A 23,516-nucleotide genomic window follows, 5' to 3' on the forward strand; every position below is an offset into this window, starting at 1 on the left:
AAGAATCCTTGGGATAATGTGGGATATTAATGTCATAAATAAATACACAAATAAAAAAAATAATAATCATTTAGCCTTGCTCTTGCTCCAGCTCAAACCCAGTCCATTCTTATATCAGGCTGTTCAGTCTGATTTTCAACCCGATACTATCCATATAATATTTCAAAATATGGGGATATGAAAGTTTTTTTTCAATATCAAGACTACGATTTTCTAGGGATCCAGCATTGTACCTAAAGTACGTTCCCAGAATCTGTTGCAACCACCTAGGAAATTGTGATTACATCTTCCTGTTAAAAGCCAAACCACAGTTGTGCAAACTTTATATCATGATCTTCTGATATGGCTCCTCCTCCTTCTTTGAAATATATATGCCACAGAATGAACAGAGCCAGTCTGTGGTAAACCAATAAGCAACACATACCTTATGGGCAGCATTGCAGGCACAGCTTTGAAATACTGATGAAGAAAATGAGAGCTTTTTCCAGGCTCCAACTTCCAAGCATAGCTCAGTTTTCTGATGTTTCGAGATCCTGGCAAAGGACCTTTGCAAGCCACGCAGCAGCTCAGCAAGCCAGTGAAGCACTTGTCTACAAAAGACATGGGCACTACAGTGATGTTTTGCAGTAAGTAAAAAAAAAAAAGGTTAAGGGTCATGGATTAAGTAAATGTTTCAAATGATGGATTGCACTGTAACTGACTTGGGTTGCTTTTCTGTAAGGCACAGGTTTCTACAAAAGCTGCAGTTCCTGCAGGGTATGCTACAGTCAGTATGAGGACGCCTGTAATCAGTTCGTTGTTTTCTAGCAAAAAAGGTGCCAGTACTCAAATGTTAGTAATCACCCCACCACCCCTGAAGGGTGGCTTGAGGGACCCACCCCACAATAGCCAAGCCCCCTGCAACCAGTCACAGAATCTATGACAAGGCAGAATTGGTGTGTAGAGCCTGAGCTCTTTCATTAAAACTTGGGGTCCATGGGTCAATTTTAGCAGACAATGGAAAAGGTGTCGGTACTTAGTACCCCCAAGTACCCCCTCAAAAAAAGCCCTGCCTGTAATAGAAACTAACAGGGCGATTCTATAACAAGAGGCCTAAACATAGACAACAACGCGGATGCTGCCTAGTAAGAGACTAGTCTATATGGGTCCTTTTACTAAGGTTCACCTAAAAGTGGCCTGCGCTGGTGTAGACATGTGTTTTGGACGCGCGCAGTTCAATTTTTCAGCGCCTGGAAAAAAGGCATTTGGGGGGGGGGGGACCAAAAATGGACGGGCGGCAAAATTAAAACCAGAGCACATCCATTTTCGGACCGAGACCTTACTGCCACCCATTGACTTAGTGGTAAGGTCTCACACGTTAACAGGCAGTAAGCGGCCAGCGCGCATAAACTGCCGATTACCGCCGGGTAAGCGCCATTTTCTACTGTGTGTTTTGGGCATGCGTCAAAAATTGAATTGCCACAACGGGCACGTGGTAGCCGGGTGGTAGTTCCAATTTGGTGCATGTTGGATGTGCGCAGGCGCCTACACGTCTTAGTAAAAGGACCCCTAAAAGAACACACGTGCGAACACACTTGCGACCACACCTTGAGTATTGTGTTCAATTCTAGTCGCCGCATCTCAAGAAAGATATAGTAGAACTGGAAAAGGTGCAGCGAAGGGCGACAAAAATGATAGCGGGGATGAGACAACTTTCCTATGAAGAAAGACTAAGGAGGCTAGGACTTTTCAGCTTGGAGAAGAGACGACTGAGGGGAGACATGATAGAGGTCTATAAAATAATGAGTGGAGTGGAACAGGTGGATGTGAAGCATCTGTTCACACTTTCCAAAAATACTAGGATTAGGGGGCATGCGATGAAACTACAGTGTAATAAATTTAAAACAAATCGGAGAAACTTTTTCTTTTCCCAACGCATAATTAAACGCTGGAATTCATTGCCGGAGAACGTAGTGAAGGCGGTTAGCTTGGCAAAGTTTAAAAAGGGGTTGGATGGTTTCCTAAAGGACAACTCCATAGACCGCTACTAAATGGACTTGGGAAAAATCCACAATTTCGGGAATAACATGTATAAAATGTTTGTATGTTTGGGTAGCTTGCCAGGTGCCCTTGACCTGGATTGGCCGCTGTCGGGGACAGGATGCTGGGCTCGATGGACCTTTGATCTTTTCCCAGTATGGCATTACTTATGTACTTACGTACTTTCCTGTTTAGAATACTAGCCAAACAGGTGAACTACATGCCTAGAATTTAGGGTGTCAGCTCGTATGCCAGCCATAAACCTGCCTAAATGTCAGAGATACTTACATAACTGATAGTACTGTAAGTTAATATAGTAACATAGTAGACGACGGCAGAAAAAGACCTGCAAGGTCCATCCAGTCTGCCCAACAAGACAAACTCACATGTGCCACTTTTTGTGTATACCCTACCTTGATTTGTACCTGTCTTTTTCAGGGCACAGACCATATAAGTCTGCCCAACACTATCCCCGCCCCCCAACCACCTGCCCCGCCTCCCACCACCAGCTCTGGCACAGACCGTATAAGTCTGCCCAGCACTATCCCCGCCTCCCAACCACCAGCCCTGCCTCCCACCACCGGCTCTGGCACAGACCATATAAGTCTGCCCAGCACTATCCCCACCTCCCAACCACCAGCCCTGCCTCCCACCACCGGCTAAGCTTCTGGGGATTCCTTCCTTCCGAGCAGGATTCCTTTATGTTTATCCCACGCATGTTTGAGTCCCGCCCATGTGTATGCATCCTTGTTAAGCGTGTAATTACACAAAGGCACTTAAGCAGAATTTTAATCATAGAGCTGGTGGAAATGCTAGCGCCTAGATGCTGGAGATACGCATATGTAAGTCCTGCCCACACTCCGCCTATACGTATGTCTACCTATAATATATGCACTATGGAAATATGCACAAATTTACAGAATAGCCCATAGATGAACTCTCGTCCACGCTCTCATTACCTCTCGCCTCGACTACTGCAACTTGCTCCTCACTGGCCTCCCACTCAGCCATCTATCCCCCCTTCAATCCATTCAGAACTCTGCCGCACGTCTTATATTCCGCCAGAACCGATGTACTCATATCACCCCTCTCCTCCAGTCACTTCACTGGCTTCCGATCAGATACCGCATCCAATTCAAGCTTCTCCTCCTTACTTACAAGTGCACCCGGTCTGCTGCTCCTCGCTACCTCTCTACCCTCATCTCCCCCTACATTCCTGCCCGTAACCTCCGCTCACACGACAAATCCCTACTCTCAGTACCCTTCTCCACCATTGCCAACTCCAGGCTCCGCTCATTTTGCCTTGCCTCACCCTATGCTTGGAACAATCTTCCTGAATCCCTACGCCAAGCCCCCTCCCTACCCATCTTCAAATCCTTGCTTAAAGCTCACCTCTTCAATGCTGCATTCGTAACCTAACCTTTCGAACATATAGGTTGACCCAATCTGTCTGACCTTTCAGATTATCTGTACATTTGTCTTTTAGATTGTAAGCTCTTCGAGCAGGGACTGTCCTTCCATGTTAAATTGTACAGCGCTGCATAACCCTAGTAGCGCTTTAGAAATGTTAAGTAGTAGTAGTAGTAGTAGATGGAATTTTGGCATTTGCACATGTATGTGCCATTACATAGTAACATAGTAGATGACGGCAGATAAAGACCTGCACGGTCCATCCAGTCTGCTGAACAAGACAAATTGATAGCATAAGGTATGGTGTGATACTATGCATGTATACTTGATCTTGATTTGTTCTTGCCATTTTCAGGGCACAGACCTGACCTTGATCTCCAACTTCTGATTACCTATATGTGCTAATTACACATTTACATGTGTAATCAGCACATACATGTTTGCAGCAGTAAAGAAGGCACATGTGTGCACATACTGCTGCTTTGCTTATTATGCCACACAGAATTAATCCTGCATTTTCTAGGATTCATTTTTTTTGCTGAAAACAGCAGACATAGTTTTGATTATGGAAATCTACATGTTGTTCCCTTGCCTTTGCTGTTTCCGAGACAACACTCCTTAATGCAGACAAAATTACTTGTATTGTAACTGTAGGAGGATAGACTCCGCATTAACCTGAGGAAATACTTTTTCACCAAAAGAGTAGTGACCTTGTGGAACGGCCTCCCGGTGGAAGTGGTAGAGATGAAAACAGTATCAGAATTCGTGAAAGCTTGGGACAAGTACATAGGATCTCTAAGGGAGTGATAGGGAGAGTAAATGGCATGGATGAACAGACTGGGTAGGCCATATGGTCTTTATCTGCCTACATTTTTCTCTGTTTCTATGAGTTGGTCAAACCTCCTTGAAATAAGCATTGAGAGATGGAGTTATGCAATATTCATATTAGGGCTGAGCAGAAGATGGATATTTTACCTCTACACGTACCATAAGGCTTTAACCATAAATATTCTAGGCAGGGGCGTAGCCAGACTTCGGTGGGTTGGAGGTCCAGAGTCTGAGGTGAGGGGGCACATTTCGTTCTTTTTCTGAGTCTGATGTCCTGCATGTTGTACATGCAGGATGTCAGACTCAGAAAGAAGCCTTGCCCGGAAGAAGAGGACCTGGGCTGGCGGGGGTTGGGGTCCCCTGCCAGCAAAGGTAAGCGACGGTGGGTTGGCGGTGGGAGGGGGGTCAAGAGGGTCATCGGCATGGGGGTTCAGGGCCAAATCTACGGGGGCCCAGGCCCCCATAGCCCCATGTAGCTACGCCACTGATTCTAGGATGAGGTATTGGTAAAGGAAAAGCAATTAGTTATTCTAAGCAGTTTTATCCATTAATAGCACTTCACTCTCTGCAGCTTGCTTTCGTTGATTTACTTGGCACTGGGACTCTTGGGTTTACCAGTATAAACTTTAAGCTAAAGAACCTTTTGCCATGTTAGTATGTAGTTGGACACTGTTCCTGTTTTGTCAAACACAGTATTTCTCTATTACTGGCATTGTCCTTCCTTGTTCCCCTTCCCTTTTTTTGCTCTCTTTTTTTGTTTCCTTTCTTTGGTTCTGATATGTTATTTCCTCTTTCATTTGATGAATACCTGATTAGTTACTCATGATTTTAATATGGTTTTGGTTATGTTTTGTTCGCATGTATGATTTCTGGGTCTCCCACATATAATTTATGACATTTATACCCCACATTTTCCCGCACAAATTTGAGTTCAATGTGGCTAACAAGTTACAAGAAGACAGTACAAAATATGAACTAAGACCATAATCCCATACATATCAACATATAGGTGGTCTTATTGTGTATGTAGTATGTAATTGCCCGATGAGGTGTATACCTCCAAGACATGTCGAGCAGCTAAACTAAGTGATATTGGACCCTTTGTGCAATCTTGGTGTTTCTTAAAATAAAGATTTTTTTACTCTCAGCTAGCACTGTGTTTTGTCTGTTGCTCTTAAGATCATCAGTAATACTAATAACCAGGGCCGGCCCATTGCAAGATGTCGCTTGAGGCGGAGCTTGCATACCACCCCCCCCCCCCAGGCTGAAATGCCTCCCCCACCGGGTGTTATACCTGGTCATGGTGACTTTCCCAACCTGGCAGCAGCAGCAGCATTTCCCATACAATGCCCCGACGCCACTGGCACCCGCCTCTTCCCTTTACTGAGGCTGCCTGAGCGAAACAGGAAGTTACTTCAGGCTGCGGCAGTAAAGGGAAGTGGCAGATGCTGGCGGCAGCATATGGGAATCACTACCGCTGCCGGGTTTGGAACGTCACCGTATTGAGATAAAACGCCGCGAAGCCGCCATCCAAGATGCCGCTTCTAAAGAGTGCTGCCGGAGGCCCCTGCCTCAAGTGGCCTAATGGTTGGGCCATCCCCGCTAATAACCACCAGTGGAATACGTACCTTGTCCAAACAAGAAATTGTGCCAGTTAATTTCTTGTTTCATTTCATGTTCAGGTTTTCTTTTGCCCATCACTTCATTTTGTAATTTATTTGTTTTAATTTGTTTTAACTACAATCCAGCCAATATTCAGTGCTATTTAATTATCCAAGAATGGCTCTTAGCTGGTTAAATAGCATTTAGCTGGCTAACCGTTAATATTCAGCAGGGGATAGCCAGTTATCTCTGCCAGATATTCATGGTTAGCGCATAGCGGTTAACCTGCTATATCATGCGATATAGCCGACTATCTGCAAATATTCAAGTGCTGGCTGGTTAAGTTTAGCGGCCAAATTAGACCACCTAAATAGCAGTCCTTTCTTTTGCCACTATAAACTTAACCGGTCAGAAATTAATATTCACTTAGCTGGTTACGTTTGAGCTGGCCAAAAAAAAAATGGATATTCAGTGCCGGGCACTGGAAACAGTCCAGCATTGAATATCTGGGGTCAGCACCAATCGTGGCACTTATGTGGGTTGCCTCCCACAGTCTATCAGGCCCAAAGAATAGAAACTAAAATGTTGTCACCCTTGCAGTTTGCAGATGTCAAACCCCATTTTGCACAGGAACATTGAGGTTAGCTTAGTTTAGTATTAATTACATGGGGCAATAGAGGGTTAAGTGACTTGCCCAGAGTCACAAGGAGCTGCCTGTGCCCACAGTGGAGGAGTGGCCTAGTGGTTAGTGTGGTGGACTTTGGTCCTGGGGAACTGAGAAACTGAGTTCGATTCCCACTTCAGGCACAGGCAGCTCCTTGTGACTCTGGGCAAGTTACTTAACCCTCCATTGCCCCAGGTACAAATAAGTAACTGTATACAATATGTAAGCTGCATTGAGCCTGCCATGAGTGGGAAAGCATGGGGTACAAATATAACAAAAAAAAAATATGTTTGCTGTATATAAGTATTGCTATACTGGGACAGACCAAAGGTCCATCAAGCCCAGCATCCTGTTTCCAACAGTGGCCAATCTGGGTTACAAGTACCTAGCAAGATCCCAAAACAGTATAATACATTTCGTGCTCCTTATTCTAGAAATAAGCAGTGGATTTTCCCCAAGTCCATTTTTAATAATGGCTTATGGACTTTTCTTTTAGGAAGCTATCCAAACCTTTTTTTAAACTCCCGCTAAGCTAATTGCTTTTACCACATTCTCTGGCAAAGAATTCCAGAGTTTAATTACACGTTGGTTGAAGAAATATTTTTTCCAATTCATTTTAAATGTACTACTTTGTAGCTTCATTGCATTCCCTCTAGTCCTAGTATTTTTCTGTCTCTGCAGGGCTCACAATTTAAAAAAAATTCACATATAGCTGAACTGGTCTTTGAAACTAGGTCCCCTGATTTTCAGCCCATTGCTCTAACCATTAGGCCACCCCTCTTCTCTATATGGAGCTACACCCCTCTGCGTGGTCATTTTATAAGATGAATGTTCCTATGCTGCCATACAGACATCTATGTTCCTTGTTTTCCCTGTTCATGTTGTTAAGAATGTCCTTAATACCTGAAGCTATCATAGAGCCTGGCATCCCTTTGGTGGTTTCACATTCAGGGGAGAGGGAGGGGGACAGCAACCATGGTGGGGGGGGGGGAATTAAGGAGCTGTCGTGCCATCGTGCTCAATCAGAGCACCCTTCTGTAATCTGGATATAACAAGCACCAGGTCTAAGTACGGATGTCCATCTTTTTAGACATGGATGCCCCATCCTCTTCTGTGATCAGCGTTGGACGCCTATATTTTGGGCCCTCTATAACCCCACCCAAAACCCACCCAGATCACACCCTCCTGCCGTATGGACGTACTGTAGTGTTAGATGTCTATATCCTGCCTTTGCAAAATTGGAACTTGGATATCCATGCAACATGGACGGCTAAATGCCAGTTTTCAGACATCCAAAGCACGAGCAGAGATTCTACAACAACCACCATAGTATTCTATAAGATGTGTGTGTAAGTAGATGACACGCCTCGTCTCGCCCAAACTCCACCTATGTATAGGAGTTACGTGCTAAGAAGTTATGTGCTATGGTGCTCGCACAATCCCTTACAGAACAGCATGCAGTGCATTTGCACATTTAAGTGCCAATTAAAGTGTGCGTAAGTGCACATACCCAGTTATAGAATTGCCCTACTCATTTTCTTTTTAAGTGCAATGACACAAAGTGGCAACCAACCACTTCGTTCAGAAGTGTTTTTGAACGATTGCACATTGGTAGTTTGACTTGGCATGCTGAAAGCTTCAGATTATATTGCAGAGGTTTTCCTTCTCCAGCTCATGCCACTTCTATTCCAATAAGGGACCGGATGGCAGGAATCACAATAGAAGTGTCCTACTAGGTGGGAAGACTCATACAACTGAAGGGAAAAACGTTTCATGATTTCTGCTCAAAAACAAAAGAGGAGAGTGTAGAATACAGACTGGTCTTTAATGAGCTACGTAATCATCTCTACAACTAGTACTTTGAAAGAATGTGGTCTGTGTCAATGTAACAGAAAACTAATTCAGCAAAGGCAGTCAGAATTTAATTAGAGACAGAAACTTCTAGAACAATATTCTCACAGCTCAGTAAATAGACAGCTGTTCTGTATGAAATGTCAGCAGGTCTCTGTGATGCATTTTATTATTTATGTTTATATATGATTATATAATAGTTGTATTGTAAACCACTTTGGTATTATGTTATGAAAGGTGGTTAAGAAAGTTATGCAATAAACTAAAATATAAACATTCACAACTTTATCACACATTCTACATCCTACCCTGTTGCATTAGCAACAACAAACAACAGTTCCTGAAGAAAAGATACTGAAAGGAAACAGTTCCCCAAGGAATTTTTCTTCTTCTCTGTATAAGCCATAGGGATTTCCTCTGCTCTTGTTCTAAATGATATCTGTATGGGCTCTTCCTTTCTTTTTCTTTGTCCTGCTTCTGTGTATATGTATTAAGTTGGTCATGCAATACCGTGCTTTTTTATTGTTTTTTTTTTCACCATTTTAAATTTACTTATAACACACCTCTTGGCCCTCCTCCTCTTAAATGGATAACATTTGTCAGATATACAGATATCTGGCCAAAAGATTGCTGAGGGTAACCCCAAATTTTGCAAAATTAATGATATAAATCTTTTTAAATACCAATCCCATTGTTTCATTTGGCCAAACTCACACTGCTGGTTGGTTCTAAATTGGAGAAAGCAAGTTCTCCCACCCTAAATAACAATACCTGACATTTCTGCCCTCTGGGTGCCCTTATGTATCCTGTAAAATGGAACTCTAAGAGAGAGAGAGAGAGAGAGAGAGAGAGAGAGAGAGAGATTAATAGTTATGGTTGTTTATATACATAGTAGATGACAGCAGATAAAGACCTGTATGGTCCATCCAGTCTGCCCAATAAGATAAACTCATATGTGCTACTTTATATGTATACCTGACCTTGATTTATCCTTGCCATTTTCGTGGTATAGACCGTAGAAGTCTGCCCAGCACTTGCCCCGCCTCCCAACCACCCAATCTCCGCTAAGCTCCTGAGGATCCATTCCTTCTGAACAGGATTCCTTTATGTTTATCCCTTGCATTTTTTAATTCTGTTACAGTTTTCATCTCCACCACCTCCTGCTGGAGGGCATTCCAAGTATTCACCACTATCTCCGTGAAAAAATACTTCCTGACATTTTTCTTGAGTCTGCTCCCCTTCAACCTCATTTCTTGTCTTCTAGTTCTACCGCCTTCCCATCTCCAGAAAAGATTTGTTTACGGATTAATACCTTTCAAATATTTGAACGTCTGTCTGTTTCTCCTTTCTTCCAGGGTATACATGTTAAACCAGGCCCATGAGACTAAGGATGTGCATTTGTTTGTAACATTTTTAACTTGAAATAACAGGTTACTTTCCAGTGTCTTTAAATATGAACATCCCCCCCCCCCCCCCCCCCCCCCCGGGTGTTAATCGGTAAAAGGCATCTGCCAGCTTTGAACCTGTGACCTTCCAGCAGGAGATATTTTCCCTCTTTAAAGGCTGCTATAACCAGCCTATACCTAGCTGTGCATCCTACTTCTGGCAATCTTAGTTTCTGTTTCTTGACTGGCTCTTTGCTTTCAGTAATCCTTGTGTGCTCTTTTATATGCATCCTACCTCCTCTCTCTGTTCTAGTCTTGTATCCAAGCCTCAGGAGTCCCTGCTAGGGATTCTGTGACAGAATGAAGCAGCCAAAGTAAAAAATAAAAGGCCTTGTAGAAGAACTGGGCTAAATTTGAATCTAACACAAAAGGAGAGGATCCTCCCCCTGCCCCCCCCCCCCCAAAAAAAAAGTATGTATATATGGCTTCTTTCCAGTGTTGTTAAATTTCAGGGGGGATTTCACTATTTATAGCTATCAAGCACAAGCCAGTCTTGAACCTATGACCCTTGGGTCAGGCAGTTATCTTCTAGAAGGAGCTATTCTGATTCTTAAAAGTCTCTTATAATCAGCACATTCATAGCCGTGTCTGACGTCATAGAAAAACATCTAAAAATTGGTTCTGAAAATACCAATTTGGACGTTTTTGTGAGAAAAACGTCAAAATGCAGATTTATGCTACTTTTTGGATATTTTTCTCTTATGAAAATGAGCCCCATAATGAGCTAGCCAAAGTAAAGGTACTGAAAGATTAACTCAGTCACCTTCTGTCATTCACAAACCAGCCTTGAACCCATGACTTTCAGTTTGGAAAACATTCACTTTATAGGAAGAACGGTTCCTCTTGAGGCTGTGGTATACCCAGCCCTTGTCTAGCTGTTTCTTATTTTTGTTTCTGGTAATTTGAGTTCCTGTTTCCTGACAGGTTCAGCAAGGAACCATCTCAGGGCAGGCTTGAAGGTTTCTGTCCTGCCTCAGGGCTTGTTTACTGTTGTTTCAGCATTGTTCAAAAACAAAACACAACAAAAAAAAACACAAAAAGTTATAAACACTAAAGGAAACAAAACAAAACAATAAAAAGCCTGCAAATGGCATATGAAACTGAACTAAATAGAATGTTTTTGCTGCAAACCCCTAACATAGACCTTTCCACTACAGGTTAGAAAAAGTGCTGCTGCCTTTAGTTGGTGATGAAGATATTCGGATTAAGATGCTGGCTGCACCTGTCAATCCCGCAGACCTTAACATGCTACAAGGTAAAACATCACAGTAGATCATTTTCTTACCTTGTTGATTATAGACAAAAAGGGAGCAATTCTATATGGAGCTGCCTAGATTTAGATATAATGTATTCACATAAATGCGGGTATTCTAGTCACCTAAGTACATATGTGAACATATTTGTGTGTAAATGACAATAACCAACCTCCGAGGCATTCTGTACGCAATTGCCAATCTCTGATGAGGCATACTTTGCAGGTAGGCATTTACATGGGTATCATTTGGGCAGAGTTTGACTGAAGTGCAAACTTAGGGCTAGATGCAGGATATGGTGCTCAAATTTTGGCACTGGAAAAATCCAGGTCAAGCACTATTCTATAAAGGGTGCTTGGGGTTGAAAGCCTTATATAGAATAGCACTTACCCTAGGATTCTATATATTGTGCCTTAATTTCTGTGCGGAAATTGAAGCGTATTCTATAACAATGTGCGTAAATTAATTGGTTAACTAACTAATCAGCACTGATAATTGAATGTTAGCAAGCAATTATTAGCACTAATTGGCATTAAATAAAATTTACATGCACAGCTCGCTAAGTGTATTCTGTAACATGGTGCGCCAAAGTTGCATCGTTGAAAAGGGGGCGTGGTCATGGGCGGGACATGGGCGTTTCTAAAATCTATATGTATTATTATAGGATACACCTGCTCTGCACCTAATTTAGGGGTCTGGACTTACACCAAGTAAAGCATGGCCTAAATGGATGTGATCAAATTTGGTTCTATGGGCAGGCACTCAGCGTATTTTATATACCACACAGAAATTTACTCCTTTTCTATAAAATTTAGGCATACTTTAAAGAATACGCCTAGGCGTATTTTCTTCCACATGGATTTTTCAGGTGCCATATTCAAAATTTAGCCATTAGCGTAGATTCCCACGTGAGAATTTACACCTCCTGAAACCTGCTGAAGATCCTGGGGCAGAAGTTGTGTGCATAACCCTGGTATTCTATAACACTGTGCCTAGATTTTGGGAATGCCCCTAACCCACTCATGCCCTCCCATTGCCACACCTTCTTTTGAGTTATGTGCGAGACAATTTAGGCGGGCAGTGGTATAGAGTAGCTTGCAGGCAGATGCATGCACAAATCCAAATTAGTGCCAATTAAAATCAATAATTGATTGTTGACACCTCATTAACTCATTAATTTGCATGCACATCTGTCCTGCATGCTCAAATTTGGATGACCTATAGAGAATCCTGGGGTTAATGCATATAAATGATAGAGAGCACAGCATAGCATAGCGTTTATTCTTCTATTCCGCATAGACCTGAAAAAACTGGTTCAATGCAGATCACAATTACAAGAAAACTGGACAAACCCAGAGAAGTACAACAAATCAGTGGCATAGCCACAGGTGGGCCTGGGTAAGCCAGGGCCCACCCACTTTGGACTCAGGCCCACCCAAAATTGTGAAATTCTTGCTGTGGCTGGTGGGGATCCCCAAACGTTGCCAGCTGAAGATTTTTTCCTCCTTGGGCAGCCCTCACTCTTCCAAATGTCAGCTAACAGCACTTGCCTTGAGCTGATGCTGAGACTGGCCCTTCTGCACATGCTCAGTTTTTGCACATACAAAAGCACTGAGCATGCACGGCCTGCTGGCAGCAGCATCAGTTTGAGGCAAGTGCTGCTGGCTGCCGTTTGGAAGTGCTGGCTCCTCGAGAAGGAGGAGAAAATCTTCAGCTGGCAGGGTTTGGGGATCCCCACCACCTCAAGTATTTAATATTTGGGGTTTGTGGGCAGGGAAGGGTGGAGAGAGGAGCAAACCAGAGGGGGATGGAGGGGGTGAATTCTATGCCCACCCACCTTGGGCTCAGGCCCACCCAAAATTGTCCATCTGGCTATGCCTCTGCAACAAATGATAAATTAGCACAGTATCTATCCTAATAAACATCAAACAAGCTTACAAACAAGATCAATGATAGGCAACATACTGCTGAAATAAAAATGTCTTTAAAAGCTTTCTACAAGTTTTATAATCAGTAGTAGACCGTATTTCAACTGGGAGAGTTTTCCAATGTTTGGCTGCCTGAAAAGCAAATGAAGACTCAAATGGAATAATTTCTTCTCTCTAGGTCTTGGGCAGGTAAAAGAACTCAGGTGCCTAATTGATCAGAGCCTTAAAGGTGGGCCAAAGTTATATAATATGTACTTGTTCAGACACGGACAGCAAGACTCCTGAAGAAGGAGTTGTGTGCCGAAACATGGTACCTTGTTGAGTCATCCTTCGTTAAAGTTTTTGACCTACGTCCAGCGTCTCTGGATTGTTTTAAAGAGCCTGACTGTTCCCACTCCTTGTTTTTTCTTGTGATTCTCCGTGGATATCGGTGTTCTTTCCACTTCTGTGATTTTTGTTGCGCAAAACCAAAGGAGACACGTGGTCAGTTTTAGGTACAGCATAAATCAACCGTGCTGCTATATTTTGAATTGTCTGAAGCTTTTAAAGAGCAGTTTTAGAACAATTTAAGTAAATAACATTACAATCATCAATGTGAGATTGCAGAAGTGACTGAACCAACAATAGAAAATGGGTAATATCCTCATCAAGAAAAAAAGATTTTTGATGACAGAATTTATTTGGGCATCCAGTGATAAAGTTTGATCGACCATTATTCCCAATATTCTAATTTTTAAAAAAAAAGCATAATCTAGATAGTTAATTTTGAATGATTTTTCACATGAAGGATTAGAATATCTACTTATTAGTAAAAACTTTGCCAATCTAGGCGCAGGCATTTACACCAGATCTCTGGCTGGTGTAAGTGCTCATGTGGAAAAAAAATTTGGGGGCAATTCAGTACAGGGCGCTCAACGGTCACTACAAAATTATGACACTTAGAGGCATATTTTCAAAGCACATGGAGGGGCATAATTGAACAGAAACGCCTATCTCCATGGGCGTTTATCTCCGAGAACGGGTCCGTGAAGGGGCGGACCGAATCGTATTTTCGAAAAAACATGGACGTTTATCTTTTTTTGAGCTGGGCGTTTTTGTTTTTCAGTGACAATGGAAACCGAAAACGCCCAGCTCAAAAACGAATAACTCCAAGACATTTATTCGTGGGAAGGGCCAGGATTCGTACTGCACCGGTCCACCTCACATGCCAGGACACCAACCGGGCACCCTAGGGGGCATTTTTACAAAAAAAAAAAAAAAGGTAAAACAGCTCCCAGGTGCATAGCACCCTTCCCTTGGGTGTTGAGCCCCCCAAATCCCCCTCAAAACCCACTGCCCACAAGTCTACACCATTACTATAGCCCTAAGGGGTGAAGGGGGGCACCTACACGTGGGTACAGTGGGTTTGGGGGGCGGTTTGGAGGGCTCCCATTTACCAGCACAAGTGTAACAGGTGGGGGGGGGGGATGAGCCTGGGTCCACCTGCCTGAAGTCCACTGCTCCAGTGACCTGCATACTGCTGCCAAGGAGGTGGGTATGACATTTGAGGGTGAAAATAAAAAGTTGTGAAACGGCATATTTTGTGGTGGGAGGTGGTTCGTGACCACTGGGGGAGTCAGGGGAGGTCATCCCCGATTCCCTCCAGTGGTCATCTGGTCATTTAGGGCACTTTTTGGGGCCTTATTCGTGGAAAAACAGGGTCCAGGAAAAGTGCCCTAAATTCTCGCTAAAAACGCATATTTTTTTTCCATTATCGGCGAAAGGCGCCCATCTCTGATCGGCAGATAACCACGCCCCAGTTCCGCCTTCACCACGCCTTTGACACGCCCCCATCAACGTTGTCCGCATCCGCGACGGAGTGCAGTTGAAAACGTCCAAATTCGGCTTTTGATTATACCGCTTTATTCGTTTTTGGGAGATAAACGTCTATCTCCCGATTTGGGTCACAATATAGGCGTTTTTCTCTTTCGATTATAAGCAGGTTAGCCTTCCAAAGTTCCATAGGTTTCTATGGAACTTTGGAAGGCTAAGTGCTTTGAAAATATGCCTCAATGGGCACCTACACAGATAACTGCTGTCATAGACTTCAGGAACAAGGTACCACTTACAAGTGAACTTGTAGCCGCAATCAGGCCAAAGTTTCGGCCTGCCTCTCTGACATCGCTGCCTGGATGTCCAACCGGCATCTGAAACTGAACATGGCAAAGACTGAACTCCTTGTCTTTCCATCCAAACCTTCTTCCCCTCTTCCCTCACTTTCCATCTCTGTTGACAACGCCCTCATCCTCCCGTCTCTTCAGCCTGCAATCTCGGAGTCATCTTCGACTCCTCCCTCTCCTTCTCTACCCATATCCAGCAGACAGCTAAGACCTGTCGCTTCTTCCTCTATAATATTAGCAAAATTCGCCCATTCCTCTCTGAACAGACCACCCAAACCCTCGTCCACTCGCTCGTTACCTCTCGTCTTGACTATTGCAACCTTCTTCTCGCTGGCCTCCCGCTTAGCCACCTATCCCCCTTCAATCTGTCCAAAATTCCGCCGCACGGCTTATCTACCACGTGAACTGATACTCTCATATCACCCCTCTCCTCAAGCCGCTTCACTCGCTCCCGATCCGCTACCATATACAGTTCAAGCTTCTCCTATTGACCTTCAAGTGCACTCAATCTGCAGCCCCCCATTACCTCTCTACCCTCCTCTCCCCGTATGTTCCCACCCGTAACCTCCGCTCTCAGGACAAATCACTCTTATCTGTACCCTTCTCCACCACCGCTAACTCCAGACTCCACCCCTTCTGCCTCGCTTCACCTTATACCTGGAACAGAATTCCACAGCCCATACGCCATGCGCCCTCCCTGCCCATTTTCAAGTCCTTACTCAAAGATCTCTTCTCCCTTGCTTTTAGCGCCTAACCACCCTCCCCATTCATGTTACCTACACTGACTACATAGTTTGTAACCTTTAGATTGTAAGCTCTTTTGATCAGGGACTGTCCTTCCCCATGTTAAACTTGTACAGCGCTGCGTAACCCTGGCAGCGCTATAGAATTGCTAAGTAGTAGTAGTACTAGTAGCCGCAATCACGTAACCATGTCAATAGCTGGCATAAGTGTTCATGGCTATGTGTCTCCACATTCACATACTACTGTAAGTTCTGTGCATATCCGGTACAGCCAGTCATTGCCAGGCCATGCTCTATCCAGATATTCAATGCTGGGATGTTTTCAGTGACCGGTATTGAATATCCAGTTTATTATTGGCCAGTTCCAACTTAACCGGCCAAGTCGATATTCAGCATTGACCAGTTAGTTGGAACCAGACAAAGATAGGTTGGCTATTGACGTAATCAAATTTGGCTGCCAAACTTAGCCATCAATGCGCTGAAAATCGGTGAATAGCCACTTATATCGCGTGTTATAACCGACTATCTGCTAGGCACTAACCGGTGATATTCATCAAGAGACAGCCTGCTATCTCCTGCTAATATCACCGAATAGCTGGCTAAATACCATTTCAATGGCCAGGTGCCATTCCTGGCCAGTTAAATGGTTTTGAATGGGGGGGAGGGAGAGAATATGTTCATATTTCACAGCTAGCATATATGTGAGCAAGTGCTAGTTACCGGTGCCTCATACCCACATATGTGCTAGTATTCTGTAACAGCCACGGGTATTTGGCATCTACTTCCTTTTAGGTGCATAGTTGATCAGTTATTGCACTCATAGTACAAACTGGAAATGCATTCAAGTCAGAAGACTAGGTAGGAAAAGAATTGTGAAGACCCATGTTGAATAAGGTATGTAGGCTGGAAATTGTGAACATCCTGACTGGAGCATGCCATTTTCCACCTAGACATGCAATATTCAGCCCACGGTGGTAAGCAGAGCTCCTGGCATTGAATCTCCAGCTATGTGTGGCAACCCAGAAGTTAACTGGGCACCTCCTGATATTCAGACTGCTGCGACGTTAACTTGGCTTTTTTGCTGTCCTAACTTCATCCACATACTTAGCTGGTTAGCAGACTGAATATCGCTGCTCACCGGTTAAGTATTGTTCTGCTCAAACTTCACCACCAGATCACCTCTGGAGTATTTAGATTTGCATCAACTGGTATTGTATGCCCCTGATGTATTCTAGGTGAAACATGGCCATGTCGGGCATTTGAGAGTGTATCCTGGGAGCATTAATCAAGACTGCATTTTCTTCAGCAAGGTCTGCTCTTTATCTGAATATTGGCAGTATTTAACTGGGCAGGAGACTCTCCTGGCTGGTTAAACCCCTTTGAATATGAGTCTTTTGTAAAATATATAGAGAGCCAAACACGTATTTCCCCAAACATGCAATATGATCAACCATTTTCTAAAGATTCTTGATAGAAAAGAAAGGCATCACTTGGCCACTGGCACTCAACACGTATAAGAACCAGATTTCACAAAACTACAAATGCTAAAAGTCACCAATAAAGGAGACAAGCTCCTGAAGGTCAATTTCTACATTTTTCTGGTCATTTTAAATATACATAGTAACATAGTAAGTGATGGCCAACTACTGGTGTTGCTGTCAAAGTCCACTCCAGCCTATCCAAATCCATCTTGTCATTTGAGGGACAAAGACCGTAAAAGCCTGCCCAGCACTGTCCTTCCTGCTTATAATCGAACGAGAAAAACACCCAAGTTCCGACCTAAATCGGGAGATGGGCGTTTATCTCACAAAACCGAATAAAGCGGTATAATCGAAAGCCGATTTTTGGACGTTTTCAACTGCACTCCGTCGCGGATGCGGACAAAGTTGATGGGGGCGTGTCAGAGGTGTGGCGAAGGCGGAACTGGGGCGTGGTTATCTGCCGAACAGAGATGGGCGCATTTCACAGATAATGGGACAAAGAAATGCGTTTTTAGCTAGAATTTAGGGCACTTTTCCTGGACCCTGTTTTTTCACGAATAAGGCCCCAAAAAGTGCCCTAAATGACCAGATGACCACTGGAGGGAATCGGGGATGACCTCCCCTGACTCCCCCAGTGGTCATAAACCCCCTCCCACCACAAAAAATGATGTTTCACAACTTTTTATTTTGACCCTCAAATGTCATACCCACCTCCCTGGCAGCAGTATGCAGGTCCCTGGAGCAGTTGTTAGGGGGTGCAGTGGACTTCAGGCAGGTGGACCCAGGCCCATCCCCCCCTACCTGTTACAATTGTGCGGCTTAATGCTTAGTCGTCCAACCCCCCCAAACCCACTGTACCCACATGTAGGTGCCCCCCTTCACCCCTTAGGGCTATAGTAATGATGTAGACTTGTGGGCAGTGGGTTTTGAGGGGGATTTGGGGGGCTCAACACAAAAGGGAAGGGTGCTATGCACCTGGGAGCTCTTTTACCTTTTGTTCTGTTTTTGTAAAAGTGCCCCCTAGGGTGCCTGGTTGGTGTCCTGGCATGTTAGGGGGACCAGTGCACTACGAATCCTGGCCCCTCCCACGAACAAATGCCTTGGATTTATTCGTTTTTGAGCTGGGCGATTTCATTGTCCATTATCGCTGAAAAGCAAAAACGCCCAGCTCACAACTTGGCGAATAAAACATGGACGTCTAATTTTTTCGAAAATACGCTTGGGTCCGCCCCTTCACGGACCCGTTCTCGGAGATAAACGCCCATGGAGATAGGCGTTTCTGTTCGATTATGCCCCTCCTTGTGTTCCAAACCACTGGAGTTTCCGTGGAAGCTCTCCCTAGCCCACCCTAAACCGGATTGCCAAATGTAGGACTCAGACCATACAAGCCAGCCCAGTACAAGCCAGCCCAGCACCAGCCTTAGTTAATGCAGCCAGAGTTGCCATCTAAGCACCACTTGACATGCAAACACACATGCAACCCTTTAATTATTTTTTATATAATCATTCATTTCCTAATTAGAAAATATGATAACCACTACCATATTTCTGTCACCTGTAGTAACAGGAATGGCAAAATGAACAGTAGCATAGCCCACTAATAACTCCAAGTGTCTCCTAAGTCAAAACACCTTTTCTTCATTTCACCACCCCCCTTTCTCCCCTCTCCTCCTTTCCCTCTGTGATTCCAACCCTCTTTTACCACCTATTCCGACTTAGACCTGGATGTTCAGTGCAGGCCATGCTCCGGCATCTGCATTGAATGTCTGGGTCATCCATGAGCCTGGAAGTTATGCGAATGCTGGCCAATACTCAGGGCCAGTAGCCGCACACCTAACCGGGCAAAGATAGTGTAAGGGAAATTATCTGTGTAAATTATGCCAGGGCTACACATATGTAAATATACACAAACACACACACCTCTCAATATTCAAAACAGTGATTCCCAAACAAATCTGCATGCAAATCTCTCTCATTCATTGTGGATATCCTGAAAACCTGACTGGCTGGGGTGCCTCCAGGACCAGGTTTGGGAACCACTGAATCAAAACCATTTAACTGACCAGGAACAGCACCTGGCTGGTTAAATGGCACTTAACTGGCTATCCGGTGATATTCAGCAGGGAATAACCAGTTATCCCCTGCTGAGGATTCCCGGTTAGTGGCTAGGAGATAATTGGCTATATTGCGTGATATAGCCGGCTATCCCTGAATATTCCGCTCATAACTGGCTATTGTAAGTGGTCACATCAGGCCACATAAACAGCTGAGAAACCTTTGGCTGGTTTAAACTTAACCGGTTATCTATGGCATTGAATATCCAGGCTGACCACTGACCGCGGGATTTAGCCGGGCTCCCTCCCGCAGCCTGAATACTGTCTCCATAATATCTCTCTCTCTACATGCACAGGGTGAGGCAAAAAAGCAGTAACCCCTAGAGATTTTTGCTGCTTTCTCAGCAACCGCTTGGAATTTCAAAGTGAAATTTTATGACTTTATTTGCTGTTTCTATCTACATTTATGTACTGAGTAGAATGAGATTACCTTTAAACAAGGCGAAGTTACAGACTTTTTAGTGTGACTACCCAGTGATTTTTGTGTGCCCAACAATGTTTGCACTGTAAAACTACCATTATTTGAAAAACAAAAACGTGTTACCAGCTTAGTGTTAATGACATCACAGTGACATAGATTTTTGTCTGAGGAGCAATGTTCAAGGCCTATCATAAATTCCACCCAAAGCTGCAAACAATCATCAAACTCAAGGAAGTGCTGCAGAGCCACAGAGACCAATTGTCAAGGTTGTTAAGAACTTCCCAAAGCGACTGAAGGCTTCTGTTAAAACTGAGGGTAGACACTTGGAGCATCTACAGTGACTGCAAAATTCTGACATATTGTTAATTGTACCGTTTGAATGACATTATTTTACTGTTTTTAAGCTCTAACATTTTTAACATGCAAAAATTGCTAGGTAGTAATGCTACCCCATGTCTACCTCTATAGCAGACTATAGACGTTTCCTCCAGGATCTTGTCCAAACCTTTTCTAAACCCAGATAAGCTAATCACTGTTACCACATCCTCTGATGAGAACAAACTGCAAATGTAATAAATCAAATTATAAACAAACCAGAAAAAAGCACCAAGGGCCTCCAAAACCTTAATGAGGGACCCAAAATGTAAAGACATTCAAATATTATGTTTCTCACTTGGTGTTCTTTGTCTCTCTTCTGCGTGATTTTGTGGGTTTTGTAATAAAAGACTTTATATGTTTTTATGCAATATTAGGAGTTACTTTTTGGCACTTTTATATTAATATTTTTTATGTCTTTATATTTTGATTGATCACCATTTCTGCTTTTTGTCATATATTCTATTTGCATTGGGCCTGGCAAGTAAGAGTGGCCTAATGTTCCAGGGTTATCAGTGAAAATATCTCTGTTTCTTTTTGGGGGAAAAGTACAGCTTTACAGTGGAGAAATCTTTTGATAAATATTCCCATTGTATATCTGGACTAACATATGGTACTGTCCTCCTCTTGAATAAAAAGCTTCAGTCAACATTTTAAAATTGTGATTAATGATTAAAATAATGACAGAAGGATGGTTATAGGATGCCATGCTGCATGATTACAGTAGCTGGTTATGGAGAAAATGACAACAGAAACACTAATTTAGAAGCTCTATCATTGCTTTGGATATCTGAAAACTGCCATTTACAAAATCCAAATTTTATAAAGGCACTGCAAAATATGGATGTCCAACTCTAATCACAGAAGGAGAATGGACATCTATGTCTAAAAAGATGGATGTTCATAGTTGGATCTGGTACTTGTCACGTCCAGGTAACAGAAAGGTGCTCTGATTGAGCAGCTGCCCACTAGAGGGATTAAGGCACGAAACCTCCTTAATCTCCCAGTGGTTGCTGCCCCCTCCCCTCTCTCTCCTGAATATGAAAACAGCAAAGGGATACCAGGCTCTATGACAGCTTCAAATCATTCTTGAGCTTTTTAAATTAATTATGAACCCTCCAGGGATTTTAAAAATAAATACCTACTGTACCTGAATATATAAGACTGCAGTGGTGTTCATTCTGGTGCAGTAGGTATTTTTCTGTCTCTGGAGGGCTCACAATTAAAAAAAAAATAAAATCATAAACATCCAAAGTGGGATTTGCACCTGGGTCCTTTGATTCTCAAGCCCACTGCTCTAATCATTAGACTACCCCTCTGCTCTGCAGGGACGTCTGTGTGTCCATTTTATAAGATGGACGTTCCTCTGCTGCCACATGGACTTCCGTGTCCCTTGTGTTCCCCTGTTCATAACACGGAGGTTCCAGTTTGTAAAACAGATGCTCTTGCCAAACGTTTCCAGTACATGCATGTCCACCTCGTATGTATTTTAGAACAGGCTGTGTCATGCTCTAAAATACATGCGAGACGGACGTCCGTTTGTGACATTCTGACTTGGACATTCATATTCTGAGCTGGACCTAGCAACTCATCTTTTACAAAGAATGCCTACAGCAATGGCTAAGCATATTCCTTCATAACAAGCTGTCCATTCCCATGTATTTTTTTAGGCACATATGCTATCTTACCGCCGTTTCCTGCAGTAGGGGGGAATGAAGGTATAGGAGAGGTATTGGAAGTTGGCAGCAAAGTCTGTGATGCTAAGCCCGGAGACTGGGTGATTCCAGTAGATGCTGGTTTTGGTAAGGCTGAATTCACAGTTTATGCTAATACTAAACTCTGATATGATACCGGGTGTGCAGACACCTGTGGTGCACCTGGTTGGCTGGAGGAGATGCCACTCATATCTGCTGGGAAGTGGGGGGTGAGCCGTGGCTCCTCTGCTCTGTGTATGGGAGGAGGGGAGTGTCTGCACAACTGCAAGATGCCTCATACAGCACCTCTTCCTGACCATCTTCTGGATTTGTTTGGCACACAGGACATGGCAAGTCATGCATTCTTAACTCTCAGGTTTTTTGAGGGAGGAGGGCAGACTCAGACACATCCCTCCATCCCCCCCCCCCCCACCCCATTGTATCAGACTTGAGGCCTGATTGGGGTGGGAGACAGAGGATGCCAGTGGCATGAGAGTTAAAAGGGCCACACTACTGGTTATGGATCGTTTGTCCTATCTCCTAAGCTACAGCATTGCACTTCCCACTTACCCTCCCCTATGCAAATCTTGTTTAGGATGGATGTACCCAGATCTATTAAAATAAATGGCTATGATTGTTTAGACAGGCTTTAAAATAAGCAAATAGTTACATTTGTGTTACAGAAGCAGCAAATCATATAACTAAGTAGTGATTGTTCTAATTGTTCATTCTACATTCTTCTTATGATATGTTGCAGTGGAGCCTGGGGTGGGGAAGTTTAGTTAACGAGAGTCAAAACTACCAGGATGTACCACCTCCTGGGCATGATTGGGGCCTATCTGCTGTCTGGACCATCTTGGCCCCAGTTGCCAGCAGATTGGTGGGTGACCCATGCAGTGGCCATCAGATGGCTTGGAAGAACTGTACAAAGCTGGTTGACCAGTGATCAGGACCATACTGAGCTATAGTTTCGACCTGTATTTAAAAAAAAATTACCCGCACTCAAACTTCCCCCCTCCCCCTTAAAAAATAACTCTAGCTAGGGCAACCTTACAGAATTTAGTTCTTGGAGGGCTACACAAAAGCCTGGTAGATGGTTGAAGTACCAAAATCTTCATCACTCATTGACCCCTGGTCTTACACCACATGTATTCTGTACCGAAACAGTTTGAAATGTATTCTGCACCCACAGAACATACACAGTATCTCCATAGATTCTGAGCTAAGCTAAAATATTCCTTCTTAAAAGACAAATAAAATGTGTAATTTTTGCATGCTCTCACTTCCATCCACATAAAGTCTCTCTGTACCAGGCGTCTTGTTTAAAGAACTGTATTACTTCATAAGTCACTCAGGACAGAGAAAATATCTCGCTTCAAAAACAATAACCCCAAACTAAAAAAAAGTTCCCGTTATATCACAGAGCACCAGAGCATTTCAATACCTCTGAACAGCGCTGATTGATACTGGACGCCACATAAAAATTATACCTAAAAACAGACATGGTATTAGTCCATCATACAGAACTC

The 23,516-nt window shown here is 43.6% G+C and overlaps 1 protein-coding gene across 1 annotated transcript in view; it reads left to right on the forward strand.

Moving 5' to 3' along the window:
- The first annotated feature begins 413 nt into the window (after window positions 1-413).
- Window positions 414-23,516, forward strand: part of LOC115464858 (enoyl-[acyl-carrier-protein] reductase, mitochondrial-like) — a 74,109-nt gene continuing 51,006 nt past the window's right edge. Inside the window, exons 1-3 of the mRNA XM_030195215.1 lie at window positions 414-626; window positions 10,977-11,074; window positions 21,964-22,095. Of these exons, the coding sequence (XP_030051075.1) occupies window positions 463-626; window positions 10,977-11,074; window positions 21,964-22,095 (394 nt within the window). The 5' untranslated portion in view covers window positions 414-462. The remainder of the gene's footprint in view (window positions 627-10,976; window positions 11,075-21,963; window positions 22,096-23,516) is intronic.

The sequence above is a fragment of the Microcaecilia unicolor genome, chromosome 3 (assembly GCF_901765095.1).
Source record: "Microcaecilia unicolor chromosome 3, aMicUni1.1, whole genome shotgun sequence".
Lineage (NCBI taxonomy): Eukaryota > Metazoa > Chordata > Amphibia > Gymnophiona > Siphonopidae > Microcaecilia > Microcaecilia unicolor.